The sequence below is a fragment of the Centropristis striata genome, chromosome 13 (genome assembly GCF_030273125.1).
Source record: "Centropristis striata isolate RG_2023a ecotype Rhode Island chromosome 13, C.striata_1.0, whole genome shotgun sequence".
NCBI lineage: Eukaryota > Metazoa > Chordata > Actinopteri > Perciformes > Serranidae > Centropristis > Centropristis striata.
Genome location: NC_081529.1, coordinates 2,229,267 through 2,256,166, shown reverse-complemented (window position 1 = coordinate 2,256,166; position 26,900 = coordinate 2,229,267). Strand labels below are relative to the sequence as shown.

The 26,900-nt window shown below is 36.7% G+C and overlaps 1 protein-coding gene across 3 annotated transcripts; it reads left to right on the top strand.

The window, feature by feature from the left end:
• The first annotated feature begins 593 nt into the window (after positions 1-593).
• Positions 594-25,956, top strand: zgc:158403 (tetratricopeptide repeat protein 39A). Of its 3 annotated transcripts, none has more exons than XM_059348529.1 (18): positions 594-923; positions 4,495-4,599; positions 5,689-5,820; positions 6,714-6,772; positions 9,666-9,733; positions 9,970-10,034; positions 10,932-11,031; positions 11,607-11,672; positions 11,753-11,861; positions 12,000-12,067; positions 13,200-13,259; positions 14,068-14,229; positions 16,978-17,069; positions 18,468-18,588; positions 18,682-18,793; positions 19,298-19,412; positions 22,161-22,277; positions 25,116-25,956. In XM_059348529.1, exons 1-18 carry the CDS (start codon positions 889-891, stop codon positions 25,222-25,224), a joined length of 1,695 nt encoding a protein of 564 aa, XP_059204512.1. In that variant the 5' UTR covers positions 594-888; the 3' UTR covers positions 25,225-25,956. The 3 variants fall into 3 exon arrangements, with proteins under 3 accessions (XP_059204512.1, XP_059204511.1, XP_059204514.1); XM_059348528.1 differs by having other exon boundaries at positions 11,753-11,864; XM_059348531.1 differs by lacking the exons at positions 594-923; positions 4,495-4,599 and having other exon boundaries at positions 5,751-5,820; positions 9,671-9,733; positions 11,753-11,864.
• Positions 25,957-26,900: the final 944 nt, after the last annotated feature.

Genomic DNA, 26,900 nt, shown 5'->3' with positions numbered 1-26,900 from the left:
CTGGAAAGTAACTAAGTACATTTACTCAAGTACTGTACTTAAGTATCATTTTGAGGTACTTGTACTTTACGTGAATATTTCCATTTTATGTAACTTTATACTTCTACTTCACTACATTTAGCTGACAGCTTTAGTTACTTTTCAGTTCGAGATTTAGCATGAAAAACATGATAAATTTAAAGTGATTTTTTGATTTTTTTTCTTCTTTTTTTTGGGGGGGGGGGCATTTAAAAAAATTAAAAAAAACCTAATTTTAAAGAATACAGGTTGATGGTCTACCTGCAGAGCATTACTGAGAAAATTAAAACACCGCTTACATAAATGCATTAATAATAATAATCCAATAATATATTTATAACATATAAAACAATCTGAGTGGGTCCATTCTGCATAACAAGTACTTTTACTTTTGATACTTTAAGTACATTTTGATGCTGTTACTTTTGTACTTTTACTTCAGTAAGTTTTGAATGCAGGACTTTTACTTGGAGTGGAGTAATTTCATAGTGTGGTATCAGTACTTTTTTTTTTTTTTTTTTTAACTTAAGTAAAGGATCTGATTACTAGTTCAATAAATGGTGATTGTGCTCACCTCATCCTGTGATCCACGCTGTTTAATGTGTGCGTGGCAGTGACGTCACAGAGGAGGAGTCAGGTGCGCCTCTCTCTCTCAGACTGTTGGATCCTCTTCAGATCAGCGCATGCCTTTACTTTGGAGCACTTTACGAGAATTTAACCAACAGGAATAATCAACGCCAACTTCTATGCAGCCGGTCTAGTTTTAGAAAGTTTGTTTTCACGCTGTTAAAGTGGTCAATGTGTCTTGATTTTCTGCAAGTGCTGTTGAGCTCCTAACAGGTGTTGGGGCACGCCGCCCGGAGAGGAAACATGTCCAATGGGAAAGACGCAAATGCTCCAAAAAAGTGAGTACATGCAACTGAAAATGTCCTCACACTACAGATGTTTGTCTTACCCTAAAGCCTTATTATCCACGTCTATCTGCAACAAGTGAGAGATGACGCACCAAACTTCAGTCAAATATTCTTCAATTTAATTGTAATTTCCTATCGGTAATGCTAAACAATCAATAAGCACATTGATGACGTTTTATAGTAAATTGCTAGCATTTCCACTTAAGTTCGGCTGCATTTATCGATTATTTTTCTTACATCGATATATATATCTTTTTTCTGCCATAATGTTACATTATTAAAACACCAGTGAGTGAATTTCGATCAAGTAGCAAGTTTGCGTCGCTCTCTTTGCAGCAGATGGGATTCTGTTTATCTCGACATATGGTGAAAACATTCATCCACAGGAAATAATAACAATAATGCTCTACGTCGCACCAGGAAACGCTAATTTAGTGCTCGTTTCCTTGTCCGACAACATTATGTCACAGAATAGTTGTAACTCAGACAACAGGATAGACAAAATAGCTGATAGGATACTGATAACTTCATTTTTGATTATAATAGGCTATATAATATTATAACATTCAAATAATTCAGCTAGTATTTAGGATATAACACAGGTGCTGCAGCTTATTGTGTGATAATGCCAATTGGATGATGCTCTTATTGCATCATGTGTTTAGCTCTAGGCAAACTTAAAGGGGAACTATGCTTTTTCTCAAAGTCGGTACATGTTATTCCTAGTATTTTATTCTGTCACAAAAAATACTAGTAAACATTAGAAACTCTTTCATTTTTGGACTGGAAGAACCTTTAAGTTCTCAAAAAAACCCATAGGGCGCCACAGAAATGAAACCAGAGAGGATAACCTCTCAAGAAAAAAATGAGGATTTTAAATGGGTTGGAGGTTAGATGCCTGAAATAAGGTCTGTGGTTAACACAAGCTGAAGAGATGTTCACGTTTGTTGTAAGCCTTAAAATACATTAGTAAGTACTGCCCCTTGTGGGGTTTTTTCTTCTTTTTTACGTGTCATTAACCCATTGAGGCCTGAAACGCCTGTAAAACCTCTGGGCGATTTTAAAATAAGCCCCTAAAACCTGAAGTTTTTCTGGAAATTCAACAGAAGTGTCAACGCTTCTACTAAATTATAGATTTTTCAGCATCTGTAGCAGATAGAAATGAAATTCAAAAAGTATTTGAGAGCTTATACAAATACTACAAAACGACATATCCGCTTTCCAGGCTTCAATGGGTTAAAAAGGCGGTTGCTAACAAGTGGCTAAATGAGACTACAGTGGTTGTCGGGGACATTAAACGTCATCATACTGGACACGGGAGGGAACTCTCTCATTAGTCCACCTCACAGCCTCTAGTCTCTAGTCTCTAGTCTCTAGTTTTTCAGTGCTCTTCTAAACTCTTACAGATTGTAGATTATGTAAATTAACAATTTAGTAGGCTACCTTGTCAAAAATGTTGGTTAGCTTGTCAGAGACCGGATAACGGTAGTGATGTTGACTTTACAATATACAATATGTATAGATATTCACAATGTAATATAAATAGTTTATAGTATATGTATATATATAATTATTTATAATATTTGTATGTGACTATATTGATTATTCATATATGTATGTATATACTGACCCGTTAAGGGGTAGGACTCGTTTTTTTACTTCTTCCTACCCCCTTTCGAGCTTGCAGAAAGTGTCTGTTTTTTCAATTTTTTGTTTTGTTTTTTATTTATTCATCTATTAATATTTAAACGTGTTGTTGTTTTTTATTGCTTGCATGTTCGAAATAAAGACAATCAATCAATCAATCAAAAAAAATGTGACAGTGGTGTAGTTCACTATAGCATAATGTTAGTTTTTTACTTTGTCAGCTGCATTAATGCTTCAAACATCAAAGTGGTGTTAATTTGTGAATTTTTTTTGTAATTTGTAATTTTTTATTTTTTTTCCTGTGCAACTATGCATGTATGTCTGGGTGTGTTTATGTGTTTGTCTAAACTGGGTATTTTGAATTGTACATTTTTTTTTTTTCTTTTTATATTTATATTTTTAGAGACTCTTAAATGTTGCACTTACTGGAGAGCACTTTGAATTTCGTTGTACATGTGACAATGACAAATAGAGACCTATTCTATTCTATTCTATTCTATATTATCCTGCTGAACAAAATGTGTAAGCATCAGAAACGTGTGTTTGCCACAGAGATTATTTTCTCCAAAATCCAATGCTAAAATCCCATAGGCTAATTCTCAATTGAACCCCATGGCAATGCAAACCTCCAGGTTGACTTGCAAAAATATGTCATTTCAGTTTCTTTCTATTGTATTGTGTCTGGACCACAAAAACTAGGAATCACAGTTCTTCAAATGCCGTTTTAAGGGACCTTTTTTAGCTCATGTTTGAGAGTAGGTTCTCTCCCATCAGAAGGAGACCCATGCATGATGTAAGGCAGGGATTCCCAAAGTGTGGTGCGTGGACCCCTGGGGGTGCGTGAGCTGCTGCTAGGGGGTGCGCGAGTTGAAAAATGTAATGGTGGTCTGATAATGACACAATTACATTTTTTTCCCCCACACAATAAAGACATGTTATTAATTAATTAATAAATACAGGCTATTCAATTTTGTGTCATTTTTTGTTCATTTTTGCATCTATTTTGGGCATTTTTGCATCTATTTTTTGGTTGTTTGGTCATTTTTACATGTATTTTTTGTCAATTTGTGTCTATTTTGACAATTTTTTGTCATCTTTGGTCATTTTTGCATCTATTTTTGGTTGTTTTTGATCTTATAATGAAGCGTAGAAGAAGTTATCATCTTGTTCTTGTATCATTTTTCCAACCTGTGTTATGATGACGGGGTTGTGTTCACTCCACGCTCATTTAAATTTGCTGCAATTTTTGTTCAACGCAGCTCAAAATATTATAACATTTTCTCAACTGATCTGCTTTCTGCCTCTGATCCTGAGCCTGTCATCATCCTCCACCTTTAATATGGCTATAAAAAATCTTATTGCATTTTGTTTTTTTGAAATTTTTTGATTGGGGGTGCGTCAACACGGTTGGGACATAGAAGGGGGTGCACGGCTAAAAAAGTTTGGGAACCGCTGATGTAAGGGTATGTTGAGTGTCTGAACACAGCCAATGCAGCACCGGCAACTGCCATTTTTAAAAAATCCATTGCTAGTCTCAACTCTAGACAACACAGAAAATGAAGTGTGTAACAAAATAGGAAAAATACATGTATAAATAGACAAATGGTGAAGTCCAGGGAACTACAACTTGATTTTTACTTGTCAATCGCTGACCGGTTTATGTCAGTTCAGCAGTTGGCAGTGTAAATACAAGCACACAAACAACCCTTCTATTAACCAGTAGAACAATTCTCATTTGGGAAAAAAATGGAAAGCCAACATTTTGGGCAAGAGAGAGACAAGCTCATGTTCACAACTATTGATTGAACTTTCCTAGGCAATAAAAAAAAATGTATAAAAAATCTTAATTTAGGTAGTGTTCCTCTCTGACCCAGCTCAGTGCATTTGTATGTTTTAATCCATGTTTGTGCCTCAGCTCCACACAGATGACTCTGAAGGAAAGCCTGGATGAGTGCATGGAGGCATTGGATCTCTTCCTTAACAACCACTTCAGTGAGAGCCTGGAGAAGCTGCGGCCAAGGTAACAGATTCATCCATGAGTCATGTTTGGTTCCACCGAGGTTTGAACTGGCTGTTACTTTCTAGGCCAGGGGTGGGCAACCTGAGGCTCTGGAGCCCCATGTGGCTCTTCAGGCTGTCTGCAGTGGCTCCCTGTGCCTGTGACAAAATAAATACTGATTTCTTTACATTTTTATTTTTTATTTATCATTGGTGTCGGCTCATTGGAATTTGTGTTCTTCAATTGTAAAAAAAAAAAAAAGCTAATATGTGGCATGGCATTATAAAGCCAACTAAAATCTGCATCATAGCTTACGAAACTTACGAAAGTCTACGGCCCGGTGCCTTTACCTCTTAATTTTGTTAACTTCGAGTCTAGTTAGTTAGTTTTTCTAGCTAGATGAGCTTTCGTTTTCAAATTTTCTGAGATATTTCTTCGGTGTCCAGCCTCTTATTTGCACTTTGGCCTTCGCTGCATTCTTCATATTAATAAATGTTCATTATGGCCTGTTAGTCATTTTGATAGGCTCATTTAGACTTAGTTTGGCTGTTTTATCTTTAATGTTAGGCTCAAAATAAGTTTTGCGGCTCCATTCTGAAATTTTTTCTCTTTCTTTGGCCAACAATGGCTCTTTTGTTAGTCAAAGTTGCAGACCCCTGATCTAGGCTGTACTCTACTACCTTATTTCAGCACATTCATGGTGGTTTTTAATGGGTTTAAGTGTGATGTCAGCAGTATTTTTTATCCCTGGTGCTGTTAAGAAGCTTCTGTGGTTTGAAACTGTGAAGTCGTGTGCTTCCTGTCAGCCAAGACACGAAAGGTGGCTCTGGTAGCCTTCAGGTCTCCAGGATATGAGGTGTTTGCTGAAGCTGACGCCCAAAGCCTGACTGATTCAACAGCCAACAGAATGGCAGCCCTACAAAATAAACACTCTGCACAACACCTAGTGAGGCTGTAGTGGAGATAGGAGTGGGACAAAGAGAAGCAGTTATTTACTCTTATCTTTTCATATGGTCAGTCATACAGTAGCTATCCTCTTTAAATAGCCTCTGTTTGCTTACAGGTTGATGTGTATGATGTTGATCCTGAGACTCCATGTTTCCTTTGTAGAGTGAATGAGAGCATGTACCATGCTCTTATCTACGCCACAGTGCTGGAAATGCAGGCCATGATGACTTTCCAGCCTGATGACATCAGCAATGCAGGAAATACCATGAAGAGTGCCCAGGAGGTCTGCCAGAGGTCAGGATGTAGATTATCTTTCTACAAATTTCATAGACTAGACTGGACTGGAAACACTTAATTCTCTAAAGTGCTGCTGACCCTTCACGTCCAGTCTCTGAGCCATAAGAGGCAAATTTTTAATAGTGCATTTACATGGCCTGTTTCTGATCATGCTCCCAATTTGACTGTGTTTGCATGAGAGAAGCCATTATAGCAGTTGCTAAGATGGCAAAATTGGATACTTATAATAAGTGGATGATTGCTGTCTGCAAATACACTACCGGTCAAACGTTTTAGAACACACCAACTTTTCCAGAATTTAATTGAAAATGATGCAGTTTTATGTCTCAGTGTACTCTGAAATTAATGCACATTTGCAACATTTAAAATTCTTTATTGAGCATGATAGTGTTTTGAAAGTTAAAAAAAAGATTCAATATCACATTTTATGTTGGACTAAAGGACTAAAAAAAGATACAAAATGACAAAAAAGACACCAAAAGACACAAAATGACTAAAAAAAGACACAAAATGACCAAAAAAAGACACAAAATGACCAAAAAAAAGACACAAAATGACTACAAAGACATGAAAAGAATTAAAAAATGGACAAAATAGCCCAAGACTCCATAGAAGTAAGTTGTTAACCCATTTCTTGTTCCCTGAAAAAAGGCCTACTTGTATAATTCTGAAATGTCCGTTATATTTTACCTTTTTTTATTTACCTCTGGCAGTTCACCACTTACCTTTGTACCCTTTCAAGCTGTTCATTTGACTTGAACTGCTTGATTTTCAATAAAAAACTGGAAAAATTGGGGTGTTCTAAAACTTTTGACCGGTAGTGTATGTGGTTAGCAGGAATAATAACCTAATTTATTTAGTTGATACTGAAGTATTGTTCGGTGTTTCAGGTTTCGACGGAAGTCCCCTGGTTTGTCCAGCAAGTCAGTAGGGGAATCACTCACTGAAGGTAAAAGGCTTGGATGTGTCTTCTAGTTAATTCCATCCAGAAACAGGACATTCTGTTGAATCTTCCTTATTTTAATGAAGATAACATGTAGCCTACAATTTACAGAATATCCATCCTGTCATAAAGCCAGTAAATTTGGGATAAAAGGTCCAGACTTCATCATAAAGAAAACAGTTCTATGAAATGGTACTGTACAGCAGTGCTTTAACCCTCCTGTTATGTTGCAGGTCAAATTGACCCATTTCAGAGTTTAAAAATCTAAAAGAAAATAGTTAAAAGTATTTTTTTTTATAAAAAGAAAAAATGTAAATTAAAAAAAAAATCAATGTCAAGTAAAACCATTGTATTGTATATGTAGGTCTTTTCAATGTAGATGAAAAAAAAACTTTTGACATTTATTTTATATGAAAAAAAAGTGAATTATCCTCATTGAACCATGATCTGTGAGGTGTAAAAAAACACCATTGCACTAAATATTGATTTGATTGGGTAGTAATGGAGTTATTAATGAAATATAAACAATGTTTATTGGGAATTTTTAGTTTCTGACTTTTTTGGATAATTAAAAATGCCCCGGGTTATTGCTGTTCCTGGAAAAAAGAACATAGCAGGAGGGTTAAGCTAAACATGAAACAATGACAATGCTAACATACATATATTAGCCAGGTATAATGGTTTGACCATTAATATGTTAGCATGATTACATTTGCCCAATTAGCACTTCAAAGTTGCTGGATCTGAAGCACATTTTTTGGTGCAATTACATACAAAGTTAATGCAAAGACAAATAATCACATAATGTGTGCCATTTGCGCAGTGCAATGCAAATATGCAATATTTGCTTTGGGCGAGTTGAACATTTTCATCTGTGTGAAAAATTCATGCAACGCTTTGTCGCCAAAAGCCTTTCAGCATTAAGATCAATAAGTCACTTTATTGCGTCTATCAACATGGCATATCTGACAAAAAGTTGTTTTTAATAAAAGTTACTTATTGAACATTTAACTCAAAAGATCACTCAGTGGTTACAGAAAGTAAAACGTGTCTACATGATGGAATATATGACAGCCCAATTACAGCTAAAAGTAGCTGTTTTTATGAGAAGGTGGGCCCCAGTTACAGACTATATTGCTTAAGACTCTTATATGCTATTATTATCTAAATTATCCCTTTTTATTTATTTATTTTTTATTTTATTTTATTTTTTTGGAATACAGAACCAGATAAAATATGTGTAATTCCCTTTACAGTGCCATTTGTGTGACAGATGAGACCCAATCTCAAGATGTTTTGATTTGTTTTCCTTTGTGATGTTAATTGTCTGTAAATGTGCATAAAGGCAATAAAGTTAAAAATAAAAAAGACAGCAGCTGAGGCTGATGGGAATGTAATCAGTTTTGCTGATTTTGCAAATTTTGCAATTTGGTCATTAGCCAAAGTGTTGGACGGATAAAGATTTCTAAACCAACTGTAACGCTAAATGAAATGTTAGAGCATCACCAAAGAAATACACTTTTAATCCTGCAGGGTATTGGCTATCCATCCAATTGTTTATTGTTTATTGAATGGATCCCCATTAGCTGAAGCCTTGGCGACTGCTAGTCTTCCTGGGGTCCCTAAAAGACATAGAACATGACATACAAACAACGTAAACAAAAACAGTACATACAAGAAAAACAATAACAAACACAATTAATACATACATGCAATACTGTTAAAAAAAAGTTCTACATTCATATTTACCCGACGAATGTTATACTGTAAAATTCAGATGTATATAGTGTCAATATCAGCTGTATACACTTATAATTTATCATTTCATTAAAGAACATTTAAAAGGAAGAATCATCCGGCTACAGATATAGCAGCGAAAAATAAATAAAATAAGAAAACAAAATAAATCGCAACATATTAGTAATCATTCATTTGGTGGGCGGCAATATTGATTGTGCAGTTATTTCAGTCTCAGCCAAAGTGGTGGACCAAAAGACCAGCACGGCAATTTCTAGAGCCAAGCAGCTATGGTGGCTCAAATATTTCAGCGTTGCCTGCAGTTCTTATGAGCGACTGGTGAAGCAGCAGTAAAACAAGTTCTACCCTTAAACGTGATTCCAAATTCAGTAGATTCTAGATTTAGTGGCTTACTGTAGAAAATGAATGTGTGCAAGTTTCTAATTTGAAAGAGTTAGAAGACAAAAAGAATTGGAGATAAAGGCTGGAAGCTCTTGTTAGGAATGGGATGTGTGAAGAAATAAAACAATCTTCAAACATGAAACACTTCAAAATCAAATATAAAAAGCATGTCTTCACACGATATAGGGATGAAAACGGGTGTGTAAAATGACAGTAGGTGGTTATTGTTGACGTTTTATTTTTTAAATGTGTTACTATTTTTTCTTTTTTGTGTGTTATTGTTGTTTGTTTGTTCATTGTTGTCTCATTATGACTACATGGGTGTATGTGTACTTATGTGTTTGTAAGTTAATAACAAGTTATGTGTGTTAATAATGGTAATAATGACTTTATAAACTACATTACTATGTGTTATACATACATATATATACATATTATTGTTATATAACTGAATATAGTAAATAAACATAGGGAGAAGGGATTTAATAAGCTTTGGCTTCTTCCCACTCCTTTTGAACACAAATAAGTGTTGAGTCTTGTTGTTGTTTCATTTGTGTTGTCTTGTATTTATTGTTGTTCGTTTGTTTTTAAATGTTCATCTTTTATTTTGTGTTCAAATAAATTCTCAATCAATCAATTCTCAATCAATAGATAAACCATATACAGTGGTAACATTTGGGTCTGGTTTTGATGCTTTATTGCTTTTATTGTATGTTATTTATTACTTTATGTGTGTGTGTTTATGGGTGTGTTTTTGCAGAGCAGCTTCACGCTGAAGTGTGTTATGCAGAGTGCCAACTCCAAAGAGCTGCTCTCACCTTTCTACAGGTACAGAAGGCTTATCTGCTTTTTAAAGCAGAGAAATTACCTGTTTATCCTGTTATATCTCTGTATCACATGTAATAGAATACCAAAGTTTCCACATGATCCAGGTTTTAAAGACTGTGTGTCATTTAGAAAATGTCCAGAGGCCTGAAAATTCCTCTTGTGTAATAAGATCTTATCCAAGGACTTCAATTCAAATGCATTAATTCCCTTTCATTCATTTTTTATTTTTTTTGCAGGATGAGAACATGGTGAGTTTTATCAAAGGGGGGATCAAAGTACGAAACAGCTACCTAATCTACAAGTAAGTAATAAGAGGAAAATAGGGTGAACATTTAATAAATATCAGTGGTGTGTAATGTTACTGAGTAAAATATGGAAGCCCAAACTTATACAGCTGCAGAAACAGACCCTCCTCACCCAAAAACGCAGTCATATTTGTGGGTAGGTTGTCAGTAATATTTACGCTTGTTGTTGTGCAGCAACCTCTTATTGGTCTAGTAATTATGACGGGAACAAAGGAGGAAGTCAGGTGATGTTGTATAAAGAGTGACAAAGTCCATGTTGAGAGGATGTTGTGGGAAATGGACACACAACTTTCTCCCAAGATGCAGCTTTTTTGTGTACTGTGTGAAGAAAAAAAATGAACATTGAGTTATTTTAACCTTAGTATGTTACCACATTATGCACTACATCGTGTACTTATTTTAACGCATGCATGATCTTTTCTTAAACTAAACAAAGTACCCATTCTGTTGTTTAGGTCAGTAGTTCTCAACCTTTTTGAGTCGAGACCCCCAATTTAACATGCATGTTGTCTAAATTAAGCCAACTTCAATTCTAGTTTGAGTTTTCTTCCAGTTCCAAATCTCCTGAGATATTTCTTTGGTTCCCAGCCTCTCATCTGCATTCTGACAAAATCATATAAATAAATGCTCATTATGACCTATTATTAATGTTAATTTAGACTTTAGACTGTTTTATGTCCATTTTAAGGCTCAGAATAAGGTTTGTGGCTCAATTCCAACTGTTTTTCTCTTATTTTAGCTGACAATGGCTCTTCTGTTAGTAAAGGTTGTCGACCCCCGAGCTAAATATTTGTTTGTTTCTTCCTTGTTACATGTCATTATGCTAAAAGTATTAGGTTATAATGCTGAATTGTAATGCCAAACAATTGACACTGACCTGTTTTTCTTTCCAGAGAACTGCACTCCTTCATAAAATCCAACAGCTGTCTCAAAGGACCCAGCCACATTCACTTAGAGGGAGGAATATCATTTGGAATAGGGGCATTTAATCTGGTATGTCTCAAAAGTATCTTTTAAACCAGCTATTCTCAACCTTGGGGTCCCGACCCCAATTGGGGTCGCGAGATGATTTCTGGGGGTCGCCAAATCATTTTGGAAGTCAATTTGTGCCTTTTTTGGTCATTTTGTGTGTTTTTTTTTTTGTAATTTTGTGTCTTTTTTGGTCAATTTGTGTCTTTTTTGGGTCATTTTGTGTCTTTTATTTGTCATTTTGTGTCTTTTTTGGTCATTTTGTGTCTTTTTTGGGTCATTTTGTGTCTTTTTGTAGTCATTTTGTGGTCATTTTGTGCCTTTATTGGTCACTTTGTGTCTTTTTTTGGTCATTTTGTGTCTTTTTTGGTCATTTTGTGTCCTTTTTTTGGGTCATTTTGTTTCTTTTTTGGGTGATCTGAACTGTGCGTGTGAGATTCTGTTCAGTGAGCGGGGGTCGCGGACAACATGCATGTTAAATTTGGGGTCACGACTCAAAAAGGTTGAGAGCTACCGTTTTAAACACATTAACGGACTATATGTTGTCATCAATCTTGTTTTTTGTACCATATAGTTGATCAGATCTTCTTTATTCACAGACACTCTCTCTATTTCCTCCCCGCATACTCAAAGTTTTGGAGTTTGCAGGCTTCTCTGGAGACAAGGTGGGACATGGCCGTTTCAAACAGTATGCATTCTCTCATTCATTGACACACTCATAGATTTTTTTGTGTGCATGTTTTAGGAATATGGGCTGTCTCTGCTGCATGATGGTGCGACAGGAATGAACCTGCGCTCCATGCTGTGCGCGCTGCTGCTGCTCTGCTACTACACCTTTCTCACATTCATACTAGGTAGTGCTGTACATCGTTCACGCATTATATGCATGCAGAGATTCTGATTTTTTTCCCCCATATCTGTGATAACCTGTCACTGAAGATTCCTGTCAAATATATCAAATTATGTAACACATTTCTGTTCTATTCTCTCAGGTACAGGCGAGGGGGAGGTGACTGAAGCTGAAAGTCTGCTGAAACCTTTCCGTCTCCGCTACCCACGGGTGAGTGGCATCATGTTCCAGAAAAACTAAATTTGATTTGATTTTGATTTACACTACCGGTCAAAAGTTTTAGAACACCCCAATTTTTCCAGTTTTTTATTGAAATTCAAGCAGTTCAAGTCAAATGAACAGCTTGAAAGGGTACAAAGGTAAGTGGTGAACTGCCAGAGGTAAATAAAAAAAGGTAAGCTGAACCAAAACTGAAAAATAATGTACATTTCAGAATTATACAAGTAGGCCTTTTTCAGGGAACAAGAAATGGGTTAACAACTTAACTCTATGGAGTCTTGGGCTATTTTGTCCATTTTTGAATTCTTTTCATGTCTTTGTAAGTCATTTTGTGTCTTTTTGTGTCTTTTTTTGGTCGTTTTGTGTCTTTTGGTTTTCGTCTTTGTCATTTTGTGTCTTTTTTTTGTCATTTTGTGTCTTTTTTTAGTCCTTTAGTCCAACATAAAATGTGATTTTGAATCTTTTTTTTACTTTCAAAACACTATCATGCTCAATAAAGAATTTTAAATGTTGCAAATGTGCAGTCATTTCAGAGTACACTGAGACATTAAACTGCATCATTTTCATTTTCACCATCAAGTTGGTGTGTTCTAAAACTTTTGACCAGTAGTGTATATATATATTTTTATCGCAAAATGAGAGCAAATGTTCAGTTAAAGTCAAATATGACATGTCACAAGTAGTTCTCATTCTCTACTCGGACTGCCTCTTAAACTACTTCTTCTCATTATTCATTGAGTCATTCTATTTTTCCACCGTCATTGCGTCTCACTGTACATCAGCTGTTTCTTACAAATCCCTCCTTTCACTCACAACATTTCTTTCACTTTTATCTGATACTCACTCCACCTTCCTGAGTCCTCCTACCACTCACTTACTCCACCTGACCACCTGATTCTTGGGAATTCACAATCCCTGTTTCCACTCCACCTTTTACCTACATGCCTGCCCATCCCAGAGAGCAAACTCAAGGCTGTGACACAATGTGTACCCAACCAGAATGGAAATGTCTTGGTTAAACACTGACAAGAGTGATTGCTATTAAAAACAGGTCTGCTTGCTGATAGATGAACATTTAACACAGAAGATTGACGTGTAATACTGCTATTGTTCTTCTGTGCAGGGAGCAATATTCCTCTTCTTTGCAGGCAGGACTGAGGAGATCAAGGGGAACATTGATGAGGTGTGTTTCATTTAACTTGTCCATAACAGTTAAAGTTCTCAATAGTACATTTTGTTCCCTGAACTGCAGAGTAACAGTGTTAATACACAACATTCCTCCAAGGCAGCTTCACTGCTACATATCCTTACTATATCAAACTATGATAATCAATAACTTCCTTTCACTGTAACTGTTTTTTTTTTTTTTGTTTTTTTTTAATTAATATTTTTTTATTGCATTTTCCAACATAGACAAAAACAACAAACAACACACTGTGGCCACAGAAAACAAATATCCAATTACTTATTACATAATACAGACAATACAATGACAATGCTCTGTAGCAAATACACATCTGGAAAAAAAGAAGTGAAGAGTCGTCAAAAATAAAAAATAAGAAAAACAATTTTTCCAAAAATCTCAATTTCCATTTTGAGAGAAAGCTATTTTTTTGATAATTAAAAATAATAATAAGTAAATTAATGTCCTTCCTTATAACCCAAAAACATAAGTTAGCCCGTTTCCCTCATTGCCATCTAGTTGTGAGTCGCTTACCAGCATATTTAAAGACCCAGATCTTTAAAAAGTCATCCATCTTACACTTAAATCTGTGTGTTAGATATTCCATTGGTATTAGGTAAAATCTGTAACTGTTTTTAATGTTTCTGCATGTGTTTTGTCTGTACTGTTTCGTGTTTTCTCTGTACTCTCAACATCATTGCAAATGAGGGGTTGCCCTCAATGATTCCTCGAGAAAATAAATAAAGGATAAATGAAAAAAAAAAAATATATATCCTTATCAATGTGCTCTACTTCAATGTGCTTCCAGGCAGTGGCTCTGTTTGAAGATGGCTGCAAGGCCCAGCAGGCGTGGAAGCAGTTCCACCACATGTGCTACTGGGAGCTGATGTGGTGCTTCACCTACAAGCGTGCATGGAAGATGGCGTACTTCTACGCAGACCTACTGAGCCAGGAGAGCCGCTGGTCAAAGGTACGGGACACAATACAAGTCAGATCAAATCACTCCCAACTTGCCACATACGGACGCTTGGTCAGGACCCCTTGGTGTCACTTTTTAGAGCACAGTACCATAGTCCTGCAGAGACACAGCCGGAGACACGCAAAAAAAGTGATTGACAGGTGATATTTTGTCCTAATTTTATTTCCAAGTTAAAAAAAAAGAAAATGCAGGTCAAATAATGAATATATGAAAATAAAGTTCAGAGATATTTTGCTCTTTCCCACCAGTTAATAAGCAAAGAAATTCAGTGCCAACAAAAATTGCTCAGCACAGCAAGAGGTGTCACTAACACGATCCCTATTTACAGTCAGGGTACAAACATTCAACCTGACCTACACTACTGGTCAAAAGTTTTAGAACACACCAACTTTTCCAGAATTTAATTGAAAATGATGCAGTTTAATGTCTCAGTGTATTCTGAAATTGTTCAAGTGTTCATGTGTTAATGTGTTTTAGTCTTTTGGGTCACTTAATGTCTTTTTTTTGGTCATTTTGTTTCCTGTTTTTGGTCAATTTGTGTCTTTTTTTGGTCATTTTGTGTCTTTTCTGGTCATTTTGTGTCTTTTTTTGGTCAATTTGTGTCTTTTTGGTCATTTTGTCTTTTTTTTGTCATTTTGTTTACTTTTTTGGGTCATTTTGTGTCTTTTCTTGACAATTTGTGTCTTTTTTGGTCATTTTGTGTCTTTTCTAGTCATTTTGTGTCTTTTTAGGGTGATCTGAACTGTGCGTGTGAGATTGTGTTCAGTCAGCGGGGGTCGCGGACAACATGCATGTTAAATTGGGGGTCACGACTCAAAAAGGTTGAGAACTACTGTGCTAAATGACATTGCAGATTGTAGATCACCACAGGAAACAAGCATAAACCTCACAAAGAATGGACAACTGCAAAGCATCATGGGACCCAACCAACGAGATCATCTAGCGACTTTTGAAGCTAGTGGCAGCTACTTTCATTAGAAAAGAGTTGGCAACACTGTGGTCAACTAATTGGCCATATGTGCAGGGGGCGTGGCAGGTATGGTACTGCACGTCACAGGGACAGGTTTTGAAAATCAGACCCGTGCAGGGCTCTGCCGAGTACCCCGTTATGGTTATTTTTCATTGTGGAGGGTTAGGGTGGTCCAGTAGACTTCTGTAAAACTCCAACAATGTCTGAAAAAGAAGTAATAATACTGTAGTCAAATATTTAGTTTCGTAGACAGGTTAAAGCAACAGAAACCCTGGGTTAGGTTTAAGATGATGGTTTGGTTTGAAATAAGTGTGTGTGCCATGTAGTTTAAGTCACAGACACAAAAGACACAAAATGACAAAAAGACACAAAATGACCAAAAAAAGACACAAAATGACCCCAAAAGGAAACAAAATGACCAAAAAAGACACAAAATGACCAAAAAAGACACAAAATGACCAAAAAAAAGGAAACAAAACTACCAAAAAAGACACAAATTGACCAGAAAATTATCAAAAAGACACAAAATGACCAAAAAAGACACAAAATGATAAAAAAAAAGAAAGACAGTAAGTGACCAAAAAGACTAAAACACATTAACACATGAACACTTTAACACAGTGGAGACAGAGCTGACTTCCAAAATGATTTGGCGACCCCCAGAAATCATCTCGCGACCCCAATAGGGGTCCCGACCCCAAGGTTGAGAATAGCTGGCTTAAGTTATGTGCATAAGATAGGTACGTTATGTAACGTATAAGTTCAAATAAGTAAACGTTGACTTTTAGATTCACGTGGACAGAAACTACGGCCTCTTTATGTAAAGTTCTGTGTTACTTCTTCACAGAGACAATGGGCCCCTGGGCACAAACATGCAAAAGACCACAGCACCTCTCCTACAAAGGAGTAAGACACACAGAAGTCAAAGCTGTTTAGCCACTTTTTGTGACTCTTTATAGTCTGCGCACATATCTCTGTGGCTTTGTGTTCATGTGTTAATGTGTTTTAGTCTTTTTGGTCACTTAATGTCTTTTTTTGGTCATTTTGTGGTTGTTTTGGTCATTTTGTGGGTTTTTTTGTCTTTTTTGGTCATTTTGTTTCCTGTTTTTGGTCAATTTGTGTCTTTTTTTGGTCATTTTGTGTCTTTTTTTGGTCATTTTGTGTCTTTTTTGGTCAATTTGTGTCTTTTTTGGTATGTCTTTGTAGTTGTTTTGTGTCTATTTTTTGCTAATTTTATGTCTTGTTGTGGCTGTTTTCACACTTGTGATTCTCTTTGTCTCTTTTAGTGTCTTTCTGCATTTGTTTTGCATCTCTTTGCATAACCCCGATTTTAAAACATTGGGACATTGTATAAAACATACATTTTGCAGAATGCATCAAATTCAGAATGAGTGTATTTACAAAAACACTTTGAGCATTATATTTATCTATCTTGTCTATGTACTGTTTTCAACTGAATGTAGGTTGATTTGCAATTCCGTTTTTTTTTACGTTTTTCATCCCAACTGTTTTGAAATCAGGGTTGTTGTCTTTTGTGTATTTCAATAGTTGTTTCATGCTTCTTTGTACTCCTTGTAAGTCTCTCTCCTGGTTGTTACCTGTCTCTCTGATTGATTTTGTAGGCCCTACATAGTGGCACTGCACAAAGTGTCTGTATGTGACACGTTGGGAGTGAGAAGGCTTTGATCAGCTGTATGATCTCTCTATAATCAAACTGTGCATTGATCTTGTTTAACAGCTTCAGATGTCTTCATGTGTCTCTCCACCAGGCCATGTATGTTTACATGAAAGCTGCTTACCTCAGCATGTTGCCCGAAGACGAGTCCAGGCCTTTTGGAGAGGACGAGGTAGAGCTCTTTAGGTAAACACACACACACACACACACACACACACACACACACACACACAATGTTAAGCTTTTACCTTAGAAACACACTGCTATTGTCCTAAGGCTCATGATGTACTTGCATTTTACAATGGCACTCTTTAAATTTAAATTAAAAAATGTTTCCATTTACTTGAATGAGAACATGTACTGCATACAAAACATAATCGTTTGTGTTTGATATGGTTTGACAAGACTTAAACTACTGATTCTTATGTTGGTTAATATGCCAAGATTGTTTCCAGTGTGAACACTTTCTAGGCTAAGTGAGCTGTGAAAAGCCCTAAAGTTAGCAGAAAGCTGGTGAACATAGTTGAGCATTGGTATTTCCTTTTAGTGGGGCGGATTAGCTCAATATTTTACATCAATCGTTCACTTTGTGATAAAAGCATGAAATTTGGTAGATGTGTTGGTGAATATGTTTCAAACAAATCTAGATACTGGGCCACCTCAAAGCGCCCCCCAGTGGCCGTGGCAGGCATTTGTTATACGAATAAATCAATGATGAATAAAAACTGCCCTTTTAATAATACCAACTGGTGATGAATTGTATATTGTTGGAAAGCCTGATTAGTCACCTTTACAACGAGGTACAGCTTGTAAGGATCGTGCATTCATGGAATGAGCAACGAGGCTAAACGTGTGGGTAGCACCCCCCAAAAATGTGCATCCGGGACGGGGGGTGGGGCGGATTAGCTGAACAATCGTTCATATTGTGATAAAAGCATCAAATTTGGTACACTCATTGCTGAATACATGTTTAATGAATCTGGATATTGGGCCATCGCAAAAAAAAATTCTGATGGCTGTGGCGGCCATTTTAAAAATGGCCGCCGGTGGTTACTGGCGTGGAATGCTTTGCCTTCCCTACAGCTGCTGTTTCATGTTTTCAGCACCACAAATATAATTTAGAGACATGTTAAAGTGACAAAAGCTTTATTACAGTCTAATAGAAAAGAACATTAACTTTGTATAACATTTTATTAGGTCTTGATATTCCCATTCACAGGCTACGGCCTCCTTTTTGGCTCGTATTTAGAAGTTCGTGGTGACCAAAAATGGAGCTAAAAGAGTAAGTGCTGAATTTAAATGAATCAGGTTGACAGAAGCACGACTCCAAATGGATGCTAATGTTGCGTCATGCTTGCTGGATAATGTAAATATGTAACTGTTATCCAGTGGTGGAAAGTAACTAAGTATATTTACTAAGTACTGTACTTAAGTACACTTTTGAGGTACTTGTACATTACATGAGCATTTCCATTTAATGTAACTAAATAAATACAGGTTTAAAATCAAGTCCGTCCTATATTTTAGGCACTGTTCCATCAAGTCAGACCCCCATGCCTTTCCATACTTTTCCTGTTTCTTTAGACAAGTGCCCACCTTCAAGCAGAAGATAGCAGGGAAGTCTCCCCCGACGGAGAAGTTTGCTATCCGTAAAGCCAGACGCTACAAGGCTCGCTGCCCAATCAGGCTACCAGTTCCAGTGCTGGTAAAACTTTCACACACACAAAAACACACATTCACTGTGGACACCGTGTTCAACCTGCAGAGCCTTCCAACAGTAGTCACTGTTTCATTACAGGAGATGATGTACATGTGGAACGGTTTCAGTATGATCAGCAAGCGACCAGAGCTGACTGAAGGCATGATGCAGACTCTGGTGGAGGCAGAGCGCACCCTGCTGGAAGCTCCTGGTAATGCAACTTCCTACATTTGCAGCTTAATTACTGTGAGAAATGCAGGATCTTATTCTTTTCGTTCACAAGATCAATTGTTGCTTTCTGTCCCTTTATGCTCTACAGAGTTGGGTAAAAGGGCATTTGTTTACTCTGCACCTTATGCTGGAATATGCTCCAGAAAGAATGGAAATGAACTGAATTTGTTTCTTTGAGCACTTTTAAATGCAAACTAAGAGTTATTGAGGGCAATTCCATAACATGCACTTGTTTCTCATGATGTGTTTAAGGTCTGTATGTTCTGTAAATATGTAACTGTATTCTGTGTTTGCTGCCTCTTGGCCAGGGCTCCCTTAAAGAAAAAGAGGTTCTTAATCTCAATGGGATATTCCCTGGTTAAATAAAGGTTAAATAAAAACAAAAAAAAAACGTATTCCAAACCATGCACTGCAACAAACTCTACTCACCTAAAATATTACTGTCGACAAAATCGCTTGCTACATCTACTGTGCTTCTCTACAGACAATGAGTATTCTGTGGATGACCGCTGTCTGATCCAGCTGCTGAGGGGTCTGTGTTTGAAGAACCAGGGCCACCTCCAGGCTGCCGAGGAATGCTTCAACAAAGTCTTCTCCAGGTGAGCTGTGGTGGAAACACTGGCCCTCATTTATCAAACGAATGCAGAAAACTGCTAGCCTGGGTATACCCAGACTGCCTTGCGCACTCAAATTTAATTTCGAACCTCCAGGCGGTCTGGAAACCAGGAAGCTTTCTTAGCCCTGTTTTAGGGATCCAATCACAGAGCGGGGAGGGACGGCAAGACGATGACGCGTACTACTCGGCACTTGGAAGCTTGTAGTTTTCTTACAGATCCAACATGGCTGCTGCAGACGCGAAACTCTCTTTAGCTGTAGATGGTGTTTTAAATAGTTTAGAGCGAAAGTTGAAAGGCGAAAGGTCTCTCGGCGGCTCCTCTGTCCCCCGGCTCGTAGCCGATCACCGGTAGCAGGAGCTGCGCTAATTTTATTTTCATAGACATATTTCTGTAAAATGTCTATTTCGCGCCTGGTGACTTAAAAAAAAAGCCACCTTGGCCATATTGCGTCCTTGGGTGTCGTAAACTCTCGGGGTGAGCCATCTGAATTGGGTTTTTACACTCATTGATGTATTTTCTAGAGTGTGTACTACTGAGGACAACATGTCATAGTTAAGCAGAATGTATAAGGTCCAGCAAACCTAAAATGTAATGTCCACATATGAGGACGCAGGTTCTCAGGAGGTTAAACATGCTTTGGTTCGTCACCATTAAAAAAACAGGACACGGCAGAGTTTTATCAGCTCCAGGCATCGATACAATAGTCTCAGATCAATTCTCAGACTCAGACTTGTGGACTTCACGCTGACTCTAATTTACGTACATGAGCTGAGAGCAGACTGAGATCTGATCGTACCCTCTGCTCGCATCCAAACTGATAAATGGCGAGCCTTGCTAGAAATGATCGTACGCCCATTTTACACTCACCTTCTGTCGTACACTCGTTTGATAAGTGAGGGCCAATGTGTGCACTGCATGTAAAAACCTGAATGCCGATTTTGGCGACATGGATAAACAAAAGACAACTTAATTTTCAGATTTCTCCATGTCATTCATGTGGGAACATTTTAGTAGATGTGAATATTTTAGCCATAGCATTGCTTTGGGGGTGAGTATCGGCTGTTTGTACAAGACTGCATGTCAGTTGAGCTGCAGTTGTGTCCTGAGGCCAGGGATGTTCTGACTGATTGGCCTACAGTTGTCTTTTGTTGTTTTAGTAAACTACATCTGTTCATGTTAGCATCTTATGGTATATGGGTGGTTGACGTGAAGCTCAATTTTTGTGTTCCCAGTGACAAATATTACTAAAATTTGATAATATTTCATTAAAATTAATGTTTTAATATGCAGTTCATTCTTCTACATCTAATCCATCTGCAAACAATGAGTATCGTTCTTCAACTATGCAAATATTCTGTTTTGAACATGACATTTGTCCACCGGTGCAACTGTCCTAGGTAGCATTACTTATCTTAAAACAACTGTAATTTAATGAAAAATTAATCTAAATACATTAAAATACTTGAATGCATGTCATACGAGTGTTTACTTAATGAATCTAGAGGATATAAGTGTTAAGGTCCCTATGTAGAGTTATTATGACACATTACATTTTGTCCGCAAAACTGGTGTCCTCCTGGAGCAACGCCATGATGTCGATATAAAACATTATTATTATTATTATTAGGCATTAATGTGACCAGCCCGTTACTGAGAGGGTTCCTCCCAGAACCAGGAAGGACAGAAGAATCTCTGGAGCAGGTGGACTGCACACAAGATCACTTCTGTCTCAAATATTTTCATGATATTACTATTTCCGTGCAGTGTTGGAACTGGTCGTCTTAAGGTAGTCCTTTGGTACAACGCAGTTTAAGTATTGATCTGAATATTTTTATCAATTTACATTGATTAATCATTGAAAATAATGTAAATTGATAAAAAAATATTCATAACTAATATGCCTTGGGCTTATCTATCTTATCTGTCCAACATTCTCTGAATTAAATAATGACATTCTTTATTTTGTTGCACCGGTGGACACATTTCAGGACTACCACACCAAAAAGTGAATAATATGCTAAATATATGAAGAATTAGAAATGGACACATTCAGATTTGAATTATTCACATATAAGGGAATATAATTGTATGTCATTTGACATATATTTTTGAATTATTCTTTTTTTCACTTTGAATTTGAGTTCACGTCAACCACCCATATAAGACAGGAAAAACTGTATGTTCCACAGCCATTCTGTGCTCTTCTCCCCATTCTCCAGGAAGTTAAGGTTGCGATATGTCACACTGGGTCTGTATTTGTTGAAAGAACTAGAAATTCTCCACATTTTAGAAGAAATGTCTCAAACATTCATGCAAAGAGAATAAAAATCAGAAGCAGGTCCAAAGTAATCCTTAAAAGGCCTTTAAGTTTAGTGTTTGTTTTGCTTTTGCTCGTGTCTTAGATGGATGTATTGACAATTGAATGTTTGCTTAGCAGTTTAAGATTCCTCTCAGCTCCCCCACTAAGTCATAAACATACAAAGCATACAAAGCAATGAATAAAAATGACATTACTTTTGGTTGAAATCCCTCTGACATTGAACGTAAGGACTAAGGAGGCTTGAGGTTTTGTGATTGTCATTTCCTCATTCATTCCAAAAGTATGTACCTGCATGAAAAAACAGCTCTGGCATTGCCTTATGTTATGTGTGTAATGTAACAGGGTGTGACAGTCACAGTTAAATAACTGTCTTTCTCTGTGTGTGTGTGTGTGTGTGTGTGTGTGTTCAGTGAAAAGAAGATCAGGTTTGACCACTACCTGGTGCCGAACACTCTGGTGGAGCTCAGTCTGCTCTACATCGACCAAGGCAGAAGGGACGAGGCCATCAAACTGCTACACAAGGCCAAGTAAGTGACTCCCATATAGCAGCTTCAATGATGCAACACAAGTCAGCTGCTGTACACACTAAAAGATAGAAAAAATATCTTTTAGGAACATGTCCGTGCTGTTTCCCCACGTGTTTAGTCTTTATGCTAAGCTAAGCTAAGCTAAGCTAAGTGGCTGCTGGCTGTAGCGTCATTGTATTAATGCACATGAGTGATATTAATCTAATCTCACTCTTGCTTTAACATTAAATATGGAACCAGCAACACTTATAAACATACAATATATAACTAAATAGTACAGACATGCAAAATCAAATTTCAAATAAAAAACACATCAATGTCATTAATTTATTAAATAAAAATTAAATAAAAATCGTATGCCTCTTTTCTATTTGCATCCTTCTGATTTAAATATCAAAATAAACTTTTTCAACAGGTTAATAAATTCTTCCTTTCTTTTCTCCATTTTTGGGAAGGGGTAGCTGGGAGACAGCTCTAGCTTGAGGTTGCTATGACGACTGTCACAGAGGAGCGTTTCTGGGTCCTGTCCTGATTGACGCGCCAAAACAACAGCAGGGCATTGTGGGATTTGTAGTACAAGCGGTAAATGCGCCGTATAATACCGGCGGGTCAGCTTTTATAGTACAATAATTATAGAATAAATTGGTATTGCCTCGTGGGCCGAATAAAATTACACTGCGGGCCAAATTTGGCCCACGGGCCAGAGTTTGACACCCCTGTCCTAAACTGTCAAACACAAATATAAATTGGTTTTCTTCTTCTTCTTTTTTTTTTTTACTTCTACCAAAGTTGTGCAGTGAGGCCTTTTCCAAGTATAAATACACCTGCCACTTTAAGAGCTAGCAAGGTGTACCTAATAAAGTGGCGGTGTGGTCTTCATCTGCTCCAAGGTTGGACGTGTTGTGTGTTTCAGAGATGCTCTTCTGCATACCTCGGTTGTAACGAGTGGTTATTGGAGTCGCTGTTAAACCAGTCTGACCATTCTCCTCTACAACAATTTAGAATCTGGTCTCACAGGAATCCGTGAAATAGCCACGGATTCGCTTAACTCAAAATCCGTGGAATAGCCACGGAATCACTCAAATTTCTGTGAAACTGACACGGATTTCGCTACAATGCAAGTTAATATTTTTTCCTATTGGTTTGTTCCAAGTCACGTGACTTTCAAGGTCCCGGCGGTCAGAACAAAAAACATGGCGGACAGTTCTCTCATTTTTAGTGAAAAAAATCAATATTTTGACTTAGTTTCTGCATAAAAATGGATTTTGATCACATTTCTAGCGAGAAATATGTGTTTTATTTTCTAAATATTCACTCAGTGAATGTACATAATCACTTTGTATGTTGGAATAGCCACGGGATATGACTTAACTTGCATTGTAGCGAAATCCGTGTCAGTTTCACGGAAATTTGAGTGATTCCGTGGCTATTCCACGGATTTTGAGTTAAGCAAATCCGTGGCTATTTCACGGATTCCTGTGAGACCAGGTTGACAATTTATCACTGGATATCTTCTCATTTTCAGACTATTCTCTGTAAACCCTAGAGATGGTTGTTAGAGCAGCAGTTTGTGAACTGCCTCTGGTTGTTCAGTGTATAGCCACTACATGAACACTAGAGGTCGCTCTCTGCCCATTACATATATACATATATTATATATATATATATACATAGTGGAACTAAAAGAACACCAATGCTATCCACTCACATGAGTTATAATATGGGTTCTTGAGGTCTGTACGAAGCCCATGCTCCCACTGGATAAAAGGCAACATTTTAAGCAGTTTTCTACTTTAAGTTAAGAATAACTTCAGAAAAATGATAGTCTAGACGGATTTCAGAAAAAAGGCCTTCTATAAGGAGTGAGGAGCATTTATGGATACAAGTCAGGAACCGGCCTACCTTACAGATCTCAAGGGTGCTGAGTCCAAAAAAAATGGTTCCCAATCGAACATTTGAGTTTTTGACCTTCTAATTTGTATCAAATGGCCACCAAATTGCCCATCTTGCTCAGTCGTTGGACCATTTCCCCTTAGTTTTTTTGTAAGTAGGCAATCAAAGATGAGGAAATTAAGTTTATGGATCTATAGTCTAGAGTCAGAGCAAGGATATAGTGGAGGCTCAGTGGCTTTTTTATGTATATATATATATATATGTATATATATGCAAAATACCAACTGGAACATTTAAAAGTGATATTGATATTTATGTCGGCCTTAAAAAATGACACAAATAATGCTTAATTTCACCTTAAAAGTTGGTATTTTGCATATATATAGATATATATATCTATATAGATATATATCTATATAGATATATCTATATCTATATCTATATCTATATATATATATATATATATATATATATATATATATATATATCTATATCTATATCTATATCTATATATATATATATATATATATATATATATATATATATATATATATATATATATAACACTGAGCCTCCACTATATCCTTGCTCTGACTCTAGACTATAGATCTAGAAACTTAATTTCCTCATCTTTGATTGCCTACTTACAAAAAAACTTGGGGAAAATAGTCCAACGACTGTGCAAGATGGGCAATTTGGCGGCCATTTTGATATGCAAATGAGAAGGTCAAAAACTCAAAATTTCGCTTGGGAACCATTGTTTTTGGATTCAGCACCCTTGAAATAAGTAAAGTAGGCCGGTTCCCAACTTGTACCCATAAATGCTCCTCACTTTCACTTTTTGGACAATTCCGTCTAGACTATGTCATGTAATGTAATGTAACTGATGAGGGTATAGGACCGTTTTCTTCCCCCTTTAACCTCCTCCACTGCTTTGATTTGCAGACACAACTACAAGGAATACTCGATGGAGTCTCGCACACAGTTCAGGATCCACGCTGCTCTGGCCAAGCTCAAGGCTGACCCCGGAGAGGAGGAGGACACTCACATGTAGAGGACATTTCTTCATGACTGGAAGACTCTTCACACTGGACTCTACTTTCCTCTTTTAACTTGATACCCAGTTTGTTTTTTAACATATATAGACTTTTAACAAGTGACTGCTGGGTATTTTATCACTCAGCTTTACCTTTTTAATGTCTACAAGAACATATCAATGGACACATATCAGGTTTTACATTTGGCATTTTGAGCTGAGGGACAGTGTATTATTAGACATTTTATGGATGTTTTTCTAGGTTTACATTGAAATTAAAGGACACTACATTTTAATCAACAATTGATTTAAAGCCACTATAAATATTCAAAATTTTATGACTTAAGATGTATAGTAATTACTTTATTTTACTGTTTTAACAGCTCTACATGATTATTTCATAATTAAGTAGCTTCTGTATATTGTGCTGTTTTGGGATTACCTTTTTTTTTTAAGTGTTAAGATGTTCATGGTATTTTAACTGCAAAAAAACAAAACATTTCATACAAACTGTTGTAAAACGTAATTTAGTCAATATTTAACCAGCTAGTCATTCATTTCTCATTCTGTATGGTTACAATGTACGACACACCACATCACGGCTGTTTAGGGCTGTTCTAAAGCCACTTACACCTTCTGCTGTGATTGAATTCATTTAAAAATTCAGTGTTTAGGCATATCTAACAGTGCACTTTCCAAAAATGTAAAAATTTGCTATTTTTGCATAAATAAATTCAACACATGAATGTCTGTCATGTTTTGTCTTAACCCTATAAAGCCAAATGTATCATACTTGACACAAGGTTTTGAGACTTCTGCATCTTCAGTGTGATATTTTTTTTCCTGAAAAACCTGTTTACGATCAGATATATGCAGTACCTGGATAATCCACTAGGGACCAATAATTAATGCATCGGTGGGACTCCACTTGGGACATCCACTATGGCAGCTATTCTCAACCTTGGGGTCGGGACCCCAATTGGGGTCGCGAGATGATTCCTGGGGGTCGCCAAATCATTTTGGAAGTCAGCTCTGTCTCCACTGTGTTAAAGTGTTCATGTATTTTAGTCTTTTTGGTCATTTCGTGTCTTTTTTTGGTCATTTTGTGTGTTTTTTTTGTCATTTTGTCTTTTTTGGTCATTTTGTGTCTTTTTTGGTCATTTTGTGGTCAATTTGTGTATTTTTTTTGGTCATTTTGTTACCTTTGTTTGGTCATTTTGTTTATTTTTTGTGTCTTTTTTTGTGAAATTTTGTGTCTTTTTTGGTCATTTTTTGATCATTTTGTTTCCTTTTTTTGGTCATTTAGTTTCCTTTTTTGTATGATCTGAACTGTGCGTGAGATTGTGTTCAGTGAGCGGGGGTCGTGGACAACATGCATGTTAAATTGGGGGTCGCGACTCAAAAAGGTTGAGAACTACTGCACTATGGCTGCCGTCAATCAGTGACCCACGTGTCATTTTTCAAGAATATTTAATAACAATTTTGAAAAAGTTAAGATAAGAAACACTTTCAAATTGTTTGATAGTCCAGTAGGAATATTTAATGGACTGATTTAAGGTAAAATTAATTAATATTTCATCACTTAATTTATAGTAAAAGTGCTGAAAATGTTTGTCAAATTCGATACAGCAGGCTTAACGACGACTTATTTCAAAATTTGTCAATTGTCATTTGTTGCATTTCATACATTATGT

Excerpts from the sequence above, each read along its gene's own strand:
- zgc:158403 (XM_059348528.1), top strand. The coding sequence starts at position 889 with ATGTCCAATGGGAAAGACGCAAATGCTCCAAAAAA. Across the intron at positions 11,865-11,999 it reads TCTCACATTCATACTAGGTA|GTACAGGCGAGGGGGAGGTG; the intron begins GTGCTGTACATC and ends CTATTCTCTCAG. Across the intron at positions 13,260-14,067 it reads TCAAGGGGAACATTGATGAG|GCAGTGGCTCTGTTTGAAGA; the intron begins GTGTGTTTCATT and ends ATGTGCTTCCAG.